Source organism: Gobius niger (genome assembly GCF_951799975.1).
Source record: "Gobius niger genome assembly, chromosome: 5".
NCBI classification, from domain to species: domain Eukaryota; kingdom Metazoa; phylum Chordata; class Actinopteri; order Gobiiformes; family Gobiidae; genus Gobius; species Gobius niger.
Window position 1 is genome coordinate 16,635,148 of NC_136856.1, and position 15,499 is coordinate 16,650,646.

Consider the following 15,499-nt stretch of genomic DNA (forward strand, 5'->3'; position numbering starts at 1 on the left):
TGATGAAACTAACACAACATCATCTGCAAACAACAGCAAACAACAATGTTCCACTTACTTAATTAAAAATGACATGCCGTGAACTGATCACTCGTATCTATACTTTGTCCCATCATTTCACACAAACTGCTCTAAGTGCCTTTTGTCCCTCTTCCTTCAATCTGTCATCTCATTTTCTCTCCCAGTTTTGTTTTCATTTTTCAGTCTGCCAAGGTTTTCCCTGCATGTCTTTGACTTTTCCATTCCTTCCCCCTGAGGAGCTGCTCTCACAGCCTACAGATATCTGCCAGTGCAGGAACATTACAACTATTGCAGATGTTGAAATGTTGATCCATCCGCTCTTAGCCCTAGATTACCAATGCTTGGATTTGTGGCCCATCCGCACTGGTTCTCTGCAGCAAACAGCTGTTTCTGTCTGTTCAGTGGTGAGGGTCAGTGGGGCCCCTGCAATGTTCCCCCATTCGCAGGCCTAAAGCATGCTGATGTGTAAAGGCAATTAGTATTTGGTATCCAGTTGCATAAGGAATCTCATTTGATATGGTGTCTATAGCTGACTAAGACCTTGGAAACAGAGGCCATAGAGTAACAGGTTTATGAGGGAACATTGCCATGGGATTGCACTGGTGTTCTCCCCTGAAAGGATTTGTGTATGCCTTACTGGTGGTAAGCATGTGTTAGCAACAGTTAAGTAAATTAAAGGCTGAGTTTACAAAGTAAAGAAATTCTTGTACTGTTTTTACTGGTACATTACATATATGCAAGAAAACCATCAGAATAAATTCTCATTTGCAAGACAATTTTATTGTCATATTCATGTCAGTTCTTCATTTTTTGTTTATGTAACATTTCAGTAGAATCTAAAGTTCATATAACTTCAAGTTCATTACAAAATAAAGTCTTTGCAATAAATAAATATAGATTTATATTTTATATGCAGAAAATAAATATATGTACATCTCATAAATAGGATCTCCCATTTGTTCACCTCAGTTGCTTGTATTTAATAATGTTCTAGACAATGAACATTACAAGTCGCCAGTATTTATATCTTTTACAATTGCAGTCATATGAAGTGCATTTCCTCGAGCACAGCCACTTTCGAGACACACGTGCCTTTTGTGTAACACTCGGCATGTGCAGTAAGTGCTATTTTACTGATGATAGTTGATTTTGTGGTTTTGGCCCACTCTTTACCCTTGCTTGTTCCAGTCTACTTTATAACTGGTTGACACGTATTTCTTGTGATGCTCCCTGGCCTGTTATTTTGTTGGTGGAATGTGCCTTTTCAAATTTATCATTACTGCAGAGCGGTCTTGTCACCTCGTACATAGCTTTCATATGTGCACTCACTGTAGTCTCAGTGCCATGACAAAGTAGGCCAAAGAAGGTTATAACTGCAAGCACTTCATGTCACGTTGGTAAATACAGTTGCCTTCAAAAAGTGGTCACACAGAAACCTGGTTTGTGCAGCCTCTAGCTGGGTCTTGCATTTTCAGGAGAGCTCTCCTCTCCCTCTCTGTCAGACCAGTGAGCCGTCTTGGGACATCCATGGTGTTTATGTCAGTGCTCCACATACTTGGCAGCAGTCTTACAAAGTCACTTCAAAAGGCACGGAGAAGAGCTGCAGCTTTGGGTAAACAGTTTTATAGCAGGTCCTGTCTATCCACAACAGCTCTTGTTCACTGTTTCTCAAACCTAGAAGTGCTCTAATAGCTGCGGTCACCTGTAGGTGAAGGAGTCTCTGTAAGCTTGGGGTATCCTGTCCATCTCCACCGGTCTGGGTAAAAAGTGGGTGAGTTTCTGGTGTTTTTTAGTCCTATTTCCTTCTCTAGGCGAGCCATCTTTATTCAGGGCGACATAGTAGAAGCGTCCCGTGTCATTGTGTTTGTAAAGAGTGGAAGCATACGTGTTGTACCAATTCTCCTCAAACTGCTCCCTGAACACACATTCTGCTGTCAGCTTCTTCTGTAGACAAAGAAAGAAACATATAGTTAAAAAGGACATAACATATTTATTCTTTTTGTCCCACATGCACTCTTCTTGAAATAATCAATCTCCAATTATTGAGTTTAGTCTTGGTTTAAACCTGCTGGATTATACACTTCCACAAACCTCACACAAAAAATGTCGAAGAATCCTAAACCTGGCTTTCTAGAGGTGTCAGTGCAATCCACTGAAGCACAGAGCCATTACTTTGACACAAAGTTTCAACTTTAATTTGTTCCATTAACAACAACCAATGAGTAGCTTATTGTGTTTGCCCTGTGAACTGAAATGAACCAGTAGAAACACATTGAGGCAGGTGCTCATTATGACGAAAGAGTGTAAGTCGTTACAAGCAGCTCTTCGCTTTACACCCTACACATGCTGCTCAGACCTGTTAACCTCTCCATGGGCTTCTGAGAAATATTTTGTTACCTCTGAAGCAAGAACTGACTCCCAGACAGAGCCTCACTGACATCGCAGCATGAGCGATGGCTGTGGGTTCAGCAGGTGAACTGCGCTGGCTCACTGAGTGTGAGAGACATCAGAGCTGCTCTCAGCCAAGAGCAGTCAGTCATGCAGTGTTGTGCTGCAGCCACAAATGTCAGGTTATTCCCAGCAGTGTCCACAATCAACAAGTAAATATCTTTCGCTTTCATTGACGTTTTAGACACAGTACATCGAAGCAGACTAAACAGCAGCCACAAATGAGGACCGTAGTTGCTAAATAACTGTGATGATTAATTGTCAGGCTGTGCTCAGCAGCAGTAGAGCTGTTGTCTGTAAACACTAGCTTCAGCACATGACTCCATACACCTCTCACTGGATCAAATGCCTAGTGATGTCCAGAGCTCATGAGGCGGAAGCAGCCGTCTTCCTTTTCCCAGGTCCCCTGGGCAGTACCTGTACCATCTCACGGCCCCTAGCTTAGACAGACAGGTCAACAACAGCCCCCCTGTGTCAGTAAGGTAACTCAGTCAGGTGTGCAATTAATCCCCCCAAAACACATAGGGTCACATCATCAGTCTGACTCCAACAGAGCAGTAACGAAATCTGCACTTTTGACACAATGGCTGTAAAGGTGGTCTCTGTTCAGAGCTTGAGGCTGTCCAAGACCTGTGGGCCTCAGGTAATGCTTGGGGACATCTGATCCATGTAACCCTTTACTTACTTCCCCTCTATTGTTGTTACCTCTCCTGACTATCCCACCGAATGTGGACAAAGTCAGTCAAAACAAGATGTGAGCTCATGACTGTAGAGCTCGGCTGTGCACCAGAGGTGAACAAAAACACCACTTTGAGGAGACATGTGAATATGTCTGCATGTTTCTGAATGAAGAGGCTGCAGCTAAAACACCAGACCTTTTCAAATGTCCGTTTTTGTGTTGGGTTTAGAAGCATTTGCAGTTAATTGTTTCAGAGAAGTTACTTATCAATTACTTATTTTTACATTACTTACTGTTTAGAATTTTTTTTTATTAATGTAGCTTAAATGGGAAATCAAATACAGTAGTGAATATTGTGTTGAATGGGTTCCCTGGTGAGTGAAAGGTCCTGATTGGAAGAGGTCTTTGACTTACCGACCCATAGAGCTCTCCTTTCTCGTTCATGCCGAGGTAGAGTCCGGAGTCCACGCCTCTGATACTGACGAGGCCCACCGCCAGACTGATAAACTCCAGTATACCTGCGCATCACAGAACACACCATCAGGAGGGATACACAGCTTGCACTGGAAAAACATACAGGCATTAAACAGCTTCACATTAAAACACATTTACACAAGGGTTGTCTTTATTTTCAAAAAACCCTCTGCATCTGTTAGATCTGCCCACTGTTAGTATGTCAAAGTAGCCTGGCTAACACCAGACTAAAATCACAAGTGATATTTAGTCTGGGGACCACCAATTCATTTTCTCGTAGGAGAGGTGTGGTTTACGAGCGTCCATAGTGGTTTATTGGGCGATACGAAAAAAAAAAAAAAAAAGTCTCATGCGTCTGCACGTAGCCCCAGCCAATCATATCATCGTATGAGATGACGTATGACGTACCCGCTGTAAACTTTTGAGCTAAATTATTTAGAACAAGGTCTAAAGCTTGATCAAAAAATACCATCGTGTCTGCTGCTGTCATGTTGGATCCGTAAATAAACTTTTTTTTAAATTATCCGTAAATAAACTACAAGCTTCCGTATATCGAATAGCGCGTCATCGTCTTGCCGTCCCTCCTCGCTCTGTGATTGGTTCCCAAATCCACCGGAGATTTGGCCATGGTCCCCAGGCTGTTGTGCAGTTCGAAATAATTCGAGAGCACACAGCAGCCTGGTGTTAGCCAGGTTAATGTCAAAGGGCAAATCCCTTCATTATTTTTGCCAACGTGAATGTGGTGCATGATGAAGGTGGTCGTAGGCAAAGACTGGCCATTCCTCAGTCCCTCATGGAATAAATGGATAAAGCCTGGGTGCAAAAACATGGGAAGTGATTCTGAGTGTCCAGGAAAGTGCTGGAAGACAAGCGCGTAAATTAAAGGCCCGTGGGTCATTTTGTTCAACAGGCTAGGACTTTTATGTCTCGCGGCTATAATGTAGTTGAACTGCTGAGTCACGGGAAGTTAAGAGTCAAGAGTAACATGTTCATGTTACTTCAAAGCAGAGGAAACGGCATGTAAAACGAGAGCCTGCAGCGGCTGTTGTGATGTTGTGATGCAGAGGTTAGTCAGAGGATCTGGCCTGGCGACTGGCACCTGGTCCCCATCTCAACAAGACCTCAAGAACTGCAGCCAAACGATGATGTCTTTAATCAGAGGCATCTCACACAAAGACCTTGCGTTGTAAGACTAAGCAAAAACAAGTGCACGGTCGGACCACCCATCAGCCGCGTTTTAAACTCTCTGAACTCCGCCACAGTCACGCTTTAACTCCTAGTTGCTTACAAGTTTCCCTGCACCTGACTCTTGAGACGGGGCTTCAGCCTGTGATTTGCGGAGTCAGTGTGTTTATCCGTTTGCATTTACATACCAGATTACTTTCCGTGCTTACTGTTTGGAGTGTAGGACACCTGCGTCCCATGCGCTGCGGGATTAACCGAGGTGTGTGGAGTGTATGGCACAGTGACGCACGGACTGCTGCCCACTTGGGATCTAGGATCACAGCAACCCTCCTAATTAAACACACCTCGTATGGATGAGCGGTTTGTAATCAGCAGATAACCATAATTATGCCCAGCAACGATCCACAGGACAAGCCCACAACCCAAGACTGTTAAAACGGGACCGCGTGCTCATTTAAGATGCTCGCCATATTTCAAATTCTTTCCATTCACTGACTTTATGAATTATTGCCATACCAGACCCCGTTGTTTTAACAGTGGTCAAGGATTGGTTATTAGTCTCATTCTGAATGTACTTTGAAGCTGTCAGTTAAGTAAAGTAAATAACCCACACCAAAATAGATCTGAGAGTTTATAGACTCACCAAATCTACTGTGGTCCTGTCTTGTCCCGTGCACTGTCCCGTTGGGGAATATTTCTAGTTGAAAGCCGGTCCTGCAGTAAAGTTGCCGTCGTCTGAGGATTCCTTTGAGGTGTCCAAAATCCGTGGGCGACCCTCGCTGCAGCCTCCCTTCAATTTGTCCCAGGCGCTCATTCAATCCCACCGGAGTCTCCACCAAAGGAATATTCCCGAGCGCAGGAAAACTTTGTAAATCCAAGTCGACTGTCCCCACAAAAGTCCCAACCTCTGCCATGGTGTGCACGGCAGTCAGATTAAACGAAGGCATTGGAAATATAGACAGTTTCTTAAGGAGGGTTGGGAAGTTGACGGTCCATTCACGCACAAAGCAAAGCGCGTCCTGCTCCTCCAAAACAGCGCGCCAGTCCTGCGAGTTTATAAACGCTGTGCGTAGTCACCTTCTTTGATATATCTGTGTATCAATGGAATGACTGCTATATGCATACTCCCCGGGACTTCTCACATTGGATATTCAAACACAAGCCACGCCTGGCTGGCATCCTTTCTTACTCGCATCAGTTTCTCTCAAAATGTGCGCTTCTTTTAAAACTTCTTCAGTTAAAAATCTGTATTTAGCGGCAACATCCACGCAAACAGTTGTAATATTCTCTTCACTGTCCATGTGGTCCTAACGCGGTCCGTAAGAATCAGAGATCCCGATAGGAGCGATGCACATGCATCAAAAATAACAAGCAATTTGCATCAGAAAGATGTTGTTGTAAAGGCTTTCTTATAAAATAACTGATAATATAGCAAAATGCAAAACTAGATGTAGCCAAAATGTAAAAGAAACGGCCGACACTCTGAGAGTGGATCCCCCAAGAATGGTGTGTGGATAATCTCTGAACAATCCGAGCAAGTGACAGTGCCAACCGCTGCACTGGGACGTTTTCATGAGAGCATTTTCTCCACCTCCTTGTTGGAAGCAGGTGCTTCCTCGCCCCTCTGCTCAGTGTTTGCAGCAGAAGCACTTGAACTCCTGACAAGAAAGCGGAAAAAAAGAAAAAGGCGAATGCTGATGACGTGAACTATTAAAACTCCTTGGTGCAAGGATTCCTGTCACAGCCTGAGCAAGGACTAAAATAATTTGACCTTTGATCAAAATAATAGTGCAACAAGTCATATAAAGTTCCTTTATAGTTTAAATTATAAACTCATATTTGAAACAATTTCTCCTTTTTGTGATGCCATGTTCAGAAAGGAGCAGATTAAAGACAACTAGCAGGAATAATGAATAATAGGAAATTTATGACTGAAAGGGAATTTTTTTCTCACAATGGAGTGACAGGTTCCAACTTGTGGCTACGCAGAAAAAAATGTTGCAGCTGTTTAGTGGAGACTTTTATATTTGTGAAATGAAAACAAACCCAGGACTGTTTTAATTAGTTCACTGTTATGAGCGTTTACTGACAGCGGGACAGGTGGGAGGGGACATGATTACACCTATAACACTGTTTAAGTATTAGACGTGTTATTTTAGACCTCCTTCAAGCTGCTCTAGGAAAGCCCCGTCCCAGGGGGAGATTTCAACTTCGACCTGCTCTTCACAACTGGCACCCTTCCCTGCAGAGAGATGGGATTTACAACAGTGTACCACTTCAATGAATGGTGACAAATAGTATGTTAACTCTCTTCAAAGTATATATAATTGTTTTGATGTCACTGTGTGCCTTTGATGGATCTGTGCACTCCTTGTTGTTGAGTTAATTTATCAACTTGTGTGGTGGCAGAATAATCTATTTTGAAGCAGATGTGAGTGGGATACAGTACGATTGACCCTCCAAAGCACACAGGCCTTTTTCACTGCTACTAATTATGCCACTATAAATCTTAGGGGTGTGTCACGGCTGCATTGAAGACAGCGCAGGGACAGTGGCTCTCAGCTGGTGCTGATATGAAAGGTGGCCCATGGGCCTCCTCTTGATGGATTGGGAGAAGGGGTTGACGAGGAGTCATGGATGGTCAGGCTTTGTGTGATCAGACACTAGGGCCCACACTGTCGCATGTGATAAAAGGCAAAGAGTAAAAGAATTAATAAAAATGACAGAGTAAGAGAGCTAGTCAAATTGTCAAGGAAAACAATCTGATGCACTTAATTAACTTACACTATGCATGTACACATATTGTTTCCTTTATACACAAGAAACTGTTTAGTGCTTATATATACTGTTCACTCTCTCACATTCATGGACTACACAAAGACAAGCGAGAGTCATTAATTCTGCTAACATATCCGTGGCTCTAAAAGAAGCTGAAGGTAACCCACTTTAATAAATGGGGGTTATGCAAACTCAACCAACATACAAACTTTATGCCATATTTTGCTTTTAACTTTTTGTTTTTTCTCTCGTAACATTGTAAAGCCGGTTTAATTTTTACCCTATTAGGATATACAAAACTCACATCAGAATCAAGATGTAATAAACTTTGATTTATGTTTTTGTCGCAGGTATAAATACATCTGCTGCTGGTCAGGCATATTGTATAGTTGACAATGGCAGATTTATGGCTGCAAACACAAAAAGAGTTAAAATGTTCCCATATGTGGAGAACCTGCCGAGGATATAGAAATGAAGATAATGACCTCAAGTGCTGGGCTGCAGCTTTGAAGCCTCTCTCCCATGAGTCATTCAGAGAGAATGAGCAGGAATCGAAAATGAAGTGACACTTGTGCTGGGAATTAAGAGGCTAATAGGAGCCTCACCTGTTTATTTGGATTAACCCAACTTCATGTGTCCTCTTTTGTTGGGTCAGCACAGGTCAGCCTGGACAAATACTACAATCAGAGAGTTTTGCATAGATCCCGACGAGGCACGTGCAGGTGTAGTTTGTCAGAAGTACTTCTAAACAGAGATGTCTCTAAACTTCACCAGGTGCCTGTGTAGAGATGAGAGTTGAGCATGCATGATCTCTTTCCTGCCTTGGTCTTCAAAAATAAGATTATCGATATAGATGGATCAACCGTGTCCATATGCATTTACATGTAGACCTATGTACAAGCAGCTGGTGCAGTATTTCTTCATTTGCATTATCCTGTGGAGCTGTATGTATATGTGTGTATTAAACAGTTGTTTAGTGTGTCACATGGCTCCAGGTTAACTTTGTGGCCTGTTGAGCCCCTCGATAAAGTACTGAGTAGTAAACACAGCTACAAGTGCAGAGGAGAGCAGAAAGTCTATCATCTGTTCTTATTTTACCTTTTGTCAAGCAGCATGTGGAAAATGATCTTCACTGTGAGTTATTTGCAGAGCTGGATTCCGTGTTATTTCATTCCCTCGCAGAGACATAACAGAGAGGGTCTCCTCTTTCACGCAGGTGGTCCCTCAGCCTTGTTCAAGGGCGCCCTCCGCACTGGGGCAGGGCTGGGAAGGGGACGCAACCAGGGGAGGGGGTAGAAGACACAGACAAATGCATGTGAATTTAGGTAATGGTGTAACATTTCAGTCCCTGCTTTCCTTTCCAAGTCGTGTAAAGATAGTGTTAATTAATTTGTTTGGTTTACTTTCAAGTACTAACAAATTGAGCCCTCTTGGTTTTGAGAAGCCACTAGTATGCAAGAAACACAGCCTAAAACCAACATTTATAGTACAAATTGCTTGCATGTGTACTGAGCAGAAGGAAAAGCAATGTCATGACAAACATGAGGAGAGACATCCCAATATGGTTTTTAAACCCTTGTCTTGGTTTGGAAGTCAATTATCCATAGACAAACTTGTGGTTTTTCTGTTTTCATATCATGGCTGCCCACACTTATACACTTTTTTTCTAAAGGCTATATTTCCCATTGCATGCAGCCACTGAGTGTTTTTGACTCTGAATTTCCTGATGCTAGAGAGGAGTTCTTGTGACGGTCTAGTGACACTGCCCCTCTCTTATCTGAGCTCCACCTGTCTGTACCAGCTGATGACTGATGTGCCTTGTAATAACAGCAGTAAGAGGCGAAGAGCTGACGTGAGCTCTCAGACCACAGAGTATACGCATGATCATGATCCTGTCCTCGCTGCCCGACTATTATTCTTACTACAACACAGAGCAGGAATCTACCCTCAAACAGATGTTAGGAGGCCTTTGTACGGTCTCTGGCACAGAGCCCAAACCTACCTATCTGCACAGCTATTTACATGGCAATCCAGCTGCTCTGCCTCTTTTTCTCTTTCTTTCCCTTCACCCCTCCTGCTCTTGTGAGCGGCCTCCCTTCTCTCTGTTTGAAATCAAATCCCAGCTCTTGTGTAAACTTTGATCAATCAAATGGACTAATTTGTTTAGCTGGGGAGACAGTGACATACTGATGAAGGTTCAGTTACGCAGTGAAAAAAGCCAGGCGCCCCCTATCTCTGATGCAGGTCTTTATCCCAGACTTTGTACTGTGTTTAGTCATTCTTTTCTGATGAAAGCTAATTCCTTAAAATTCACCGTGCACAGCATACTTGCTTCCCCTTTGTCAAAGCAGACAGGGCAGCCAAGGGCATTATAATCTAGGGATTAACTGCACAGAGTCCCCAGGTTAGTGTATTAACCTAGTTAATAAACAAAGGTACTAATTTGCAAATAAACCTGCAATTTAAGAACAGCAATTTACTTGCAACTATAGGCCCAAGCCTTTCACATATTACAACAGAACAGTTTATTCTAGTTAGTATCTTTGATGTAATAGATATTAAGTATCCTTGTAGTCATTTCAGAGATATGATATGATAAGACTTAAATGGCAAATCAAGATTTATAACACCGCCTTAAGAGAAGATAACAATAACATAAAATGCTTTTTAGACAATATAAGTGAGAGATGTGTGGCTCTGTTCTACAGTAGAGGGCGCTGATGTTTTCCCTTTCCAAAGCCAACTATTTCCAACTGCCTCAGAAACATGCAATATCACGCTTTGACAGATGGAGATACATTAGTTAATTAAGGAGGGGAATTCAGTGCAGGGTGATGGAGGTCTGACCACCACCTCCCCTCCCCGTTTACTTTCTTTCATTCCCAACCAGTCCGCTCACACTGTTGGCGTGATGGGATAAATTCTTTCTCAGTTTCTGTAATCAAGGCCATTTCTGCAGCTGACGTAGTTTTGATGCAATTCTGTTGTTGAACATTCATATCGGGTTTGTTACTGAAGGTCATTTAACGTCCAGAGTAACTCTGATTTACAAAATTTACAGGAATCACAGTATAGGGCAAAGCATAAGTGCTTGCCAGAAATAGCACAAGATCGAAATGAACAGTCACATTAAACAGTTGCTTTCCATTTTGTTCATGTATGACTTTAGGTGATTGTGGTCAATTTAACGCTTAAGTCTGAAATTAAAGTATCCACAAATGTTAGTGTTTTCATCTGGAATCTCGTGGAATTTGATGTTAAAAATAGTTTTAAGGTTAAAAGACAAAATCTTAAGCCAGGAACAAGACTGGACCAAGACAGAGGTGCGCAGGCACATTAGGAAACTGCAGGCAAGATGTTAGTGACATGCTGCTGACAACTGCTGTTTGAGTCGCCCAGATGGATTGAAGAGCAGAAAAGAATGAACTGTGAAAGATGGAGGAACAAGACCTTATAGATTAAACATTAAGTGTTTCTCGCAGTGGTTAACTGGTGACCAAATCAAGTTTTAGCTTATGGGTTGCTTATTAATCCCCATAGGGAAATTTGTTCTCTGCATTTGACCCATCCTCAATGCCGCTGGAGCAACCTGTAGAAGCAGTGGGCAACCGGCAAAAGCAGGCGCCCTGGGCCACATCTCCAGATGTAGAGCCAGGCTAGTGGTCAGACACACCTGCGGGAGGATTGACCTATTGTACATGTTTTAGTGGTAGGGGAAACCAAAACACCTGGAGGAAACCAGATACAGGGAGAACATGCATGTGCTCTTTTACACATTCGCTGTGGACATTTGTGATAGTTTCAGGCCTGTCTTAGTCACGTTATCTGTGTTTGTATCACAGCTTTATTTCTCTTGTAAGGTCATGCAGCCACAGCTGGCATCAATATTTCCTGTCCGAGTCCAACTCTGGAAAGTTATGTTCATAGGGCTAATCAGTTTAAGAGATAATGAAAACAGAGATTGTTTACAAAGATTAGGGCTTTGAGAATGGAGTAATCAGTCCTTTGAAAGGGCACTGACAGTGGTGGGCCGGGTCACTGTCTGTAGAGCCGACCCTTAGTTTCATACAAGCTCTTGGAGGTCTGATGTCATCACAGATAGAAGATTGTGTACCTTCGCCTCTTCTCCACTCGAATGAAAGTACTCAGTATTTTACAGACAGGGCACCTGTCAGCCAGATGTGTTTAATAATGAACAAAGTGTATGATGAAGCAAGCATTTTGACAGAAATGTCTAGAGAAAAATCTTTCATATAACTATATTTCTTGCAGTCATTGTTGTATGTATTGTATTATGATTTATATGACATCAGACTTATCCGGGAAAGACATCGCAAGTCCTGAACATTCTTCAGGTTTATAAACACATGGTCTATATGTTTACATAAGCCACATTAACTAGAAGCAACTGTTGTATTCTATAGTAGGGTTCGGTTTAATCTATGTGCCTCACAACGTTGCTTCAAGGCTGAGGAGGCTCCCGGTTTACCGATGGTTGAGACACATGGACACCAGTTAACGGTTCCCCATTACACGAGTTCAGCCCACACAAATAATCAGCCGAATCACAGATCTCATGTGCAACGTGTACTAAGGATTTGAAGTCAGGCTTGCAGACTTCATTAGCAGCCAAACATATATTTTCAGGGACCAGTAACTCGTATGTTAGAAGATGTCAGACAGATGAGTGAACTAGCAGAAAGACAAAAGTGGATCTGCCACAACAAGGAGTATGGTTTTGGCAGAATGTAAGGAAGTAGCGTGTCAATGTTTTCTTTTTAAAGGCTTAGTGCAGCGATAAATTATAATATTAATTTTGTGGTCTTTTGTTGGGATCAAGAAAAACTTTCAGGAGGGGATCCTTTTGGACACAAATGAATGGGCGTGAGAGCACTTTTGGCTACATTGTGCGGTCGATGAGCTTCTGACCAGCAACTCTGGCATCCACGCCTCTGGCCCTCGGACATCCTGCGGGAATCTTTATTGTGATCAGAAACCTCCTATAAAGTCCCACAATAAAGTCAAACAGAGAAAGCATGGATTTTCCTGGAGAAGCGAAAAGGACAAATCACCATAAAAATGTCATTCATCTTTAGGGATTCCACTTTTACAGATCATACTGTTCCATTTTTCCAACAAGACATCTTTCTGGACTTTTACACAAAGCATGCTACTGCTGTCACATTTTAAAGAGCTGTGAGGCTGGGTTTGTAAAGCGCTGCGTGGATAACTCCGTGAGTAGCTAAACCTGGCTGTTTGATAGTGCAAGAGACCTGACAGTGGACTTGACAAACAGCACGCTGAGACCAAAGGACAATGACAGGGGCTGCCTTTGCTACGAGTGGCCCCACTGTGTGCCTATAGGAGCCCAGAGTTGGGTGGTCTGTCCATCAGCGGCAGATTTGGGGTTAGGCCTGAGAAAAGCAGCTCACCCCTATCACTTTCAAAGACTGAAACTCTAAGCTCTGGCCGCTCTCTGCTGCTTCAGCCGTACAGGCACAAAGACACCTGTTGTTCAGATTTCATATAGAGCCCTAATCAATGGAGGTGTGTGAAGTCAAACAGAAGTATTATGTAGTGTGTACGTTTTATATTTGTGTCGACACAGGTTTATTATAGAGCAATTCTCGCTTCAGAGAGGCTTTACAGTAGCTCTGAAGGACTCATTTTGATCATACTTAATGTAAGTTTAATAATTCAGTAATCATCCAGATAAATAAAGGTTTGATAATGAATATTTACACTGGTTAAGGGATACCGTTAATCATGTTTAAAAGCTAAACATAGAATTTGGACTTTATATTGGGTAAACATTTTACTGAGAACTGACTTCCGACTAAACTTCAAATTAACAGAATGATATCTTTAATCCCTGTATTTTATATTTCAAAGATTATCTGTAGGACAGCATGATTTAGTAAAAAAAAATCCAAACTGATATTTTTCTGATGATGCAATGCAATAAGATTTGAATTTTTTATTTCAAATGCAAGAATCATGTGTATTTCAGAACAAGGTTGAGGTTTAAATTCAGTGGCGCAGCCGCTTATGCTTCACAGCTAGAAGGTCCCGGGTTCGATTTCCACCTGGACGAGGCCTTTCTGTGTGAAGCTTACATGTTCTGCCCATGTTTGCGTAAGATTCCTCCGGGTACTCCGGTTTCTCCAACCACTAAAACATGTACAATAGGTTCCCCTCTGGAGCCAGAAAAAAGAGATTCTTAATCTCAGTGGGACTTTCCTGGTTAAATGCCTAAATAACTGCAGTCTTTCCAATTTGCAACCCTTCCACATTGAAACTTTGATTCGATGGAGAATCATTCATTATTATAGTGTATCAGTATTGTCCGTTACCACGCTGACAGGCCCAAAACAAGGCTTGTTGGGGCATATAGTGTTATTGTTAGTGTATTGGTTGCATCTCGAGGCTTTGATGACTAACGCAGCTATTGCTGAGTTTGATGCCTGATGCTGTTTAATCTAAGAGCTAAAAAAGTGGACACTTAATAAAGCCTAAAGATAGTTGAGGAAAGATGGGATCGTCCCTCTAAATCTTTCCAGTGGAAGTAAAAGTATGAATAGCAGTGGTAATTTGACAAGATTCTCCAGGATCACACACTGAGAGGAGGCTTTGTTTAAGTGCCAAATGGATTTATGGAATCAAACAGAAGTTTTCATTTCCTTGTTTGAGTCGACATGTTGAGGATTAAAGGGACAAAAATGTGGGAAAAGATTAAGGTATCAGAGACACTACAGCCAAACAAAGGCTCCTTGGTTAACCTGGAGATTTTTCTTAGCTCACTCAACATGGTCACTGTGGTCAGTAATTGACGGGGTCGGGGGAGGTGGCAAATAATACATTTCAAGTTTGATGAGATCCTATTTTTTACTTTTATAAACAAATATACATGTGGCTATTATTATGGTTTATGGAATGGATATTTAAAGGCACACTGCGTAACTTTTTCAATGACACTGTTGGCAGCAATACAAGACATGTTCCTAATGACCAGCTCGACACAGAAAATGCTATTTTTGCATTGGATAATGAAAGAATAGATTTGGATGATGATACACTGGAAGGGAGAACTCTGCTCGCCACACTGCTATCTTCACATTTATTCGCTGAACATCTGTGCAGGTTATAGGCCGGCCCTTTCAAAAGTGTGCCCAGACTAATTATCTGAATTAATTAAATGGACAAAACACAAAAAGGACAAAATTATGTTTCCTAAGAACATACCATAAGATCTTTTTTCATTAAATCCTACTACTGATAAACCAAAAGAATTACAAACTTGACATCTTTTATTATATGTCACATGAGGTTTTTTGTCATTTACAGATTTACTCACAATTGGAAGAGTAACTAAACAAAAGTATTTATTCCCCAAGTACAACTAAAAAGTAGTAGTACTACCTGGCTCCGGTTTAGGGCTGCAACTAACGATTATTTTAGCAATCTATTAATCTACCGATTATTTTTTATGATTAATCGATTAATCGCTTGGCTGTGAATGTTTTTTTTTCTTCATTTTTTTAATCACATAATGCTAAAGTGGTGCCGCTTGAGGACATGTTGATGGAGTAAACTTAAAGTGAGTGTTTTTGGATGCTCCTTGTGCCAATTCTGTTTTCGGATTGGATGAGACAGATTTTTCATTAAATTTTCAATGTACAAAACACTACATACCCTAATTGAAAAACCAAGTAGGTTTCCATCAAAAATAAAAAATGTTCATGTCATTTTTGCTCTATTTAAGTCTGTGTTTACTAGAAAACCATTAATCAGCCACTAAAATAGTTGAAAACCATTTCAATAATCGATTAGTTGTCGATTAATCGATTAGTTGTTTCAGCCCTACTCTGGTGCCATGTGTACTGTGGCCCAAACCCGAGGCCACTGTGATTTGTT

General features: G+C 41.8%; 1 protein-coding gene across 1 annotated transcript; it reads right to left on the reverse strand.

Annotated features, from left to right (window-relative positions):
* Positions 1–976: 976 nt before the first annotated feature.
* On the reverse strand, positions 977–6,069 carry fgf16 (fibroblast growth factor 16). Its single transcript, XM_079556888.1, has 3 exons — positions 5,451–6,069; positions 3,563–3,666; positions 977–1,965 (listed from the first exon to the last, which is right to left on the reverse strand). The coding sequence occupies exons 1-3, from the start codon at positions 5,752–5,754 to the stop codon at positions 1,720–1,722; spliced, it is 654 nt and encodes a 217-aa protein (XP_079413014.1). The 5' UTR covers positions 5,755–6,069; the 3' UTR covers positions 977–1,719.
* Between the last annotated feature and the right edge of the window lie 9,430 nt (positions 6,070–15,499).

Coding starts and splice junctions, on each gene's coding strand:
- fgf16 (XM_079556888.1), bottom strand. CDS start 5,754: ATGCCTTCGTTTAATCTGACTGCCGTGCACACCATGGCAGAGGTTGGG. Junction 3,667..5,450: donor ACAGGACCACAGTAGATTTG/GTGAGTCTATAA, acceptor TGTGATGCGCAG/GTATACTGGAGTTTATCAGT. Junction 1,966..3,562: donor AAGGAGAGCTCTATGGGTCG/GTAAGTCAAAGA, acceptor CTTTGTCTACAG/AAGAAGCTGACAGCAGAATG.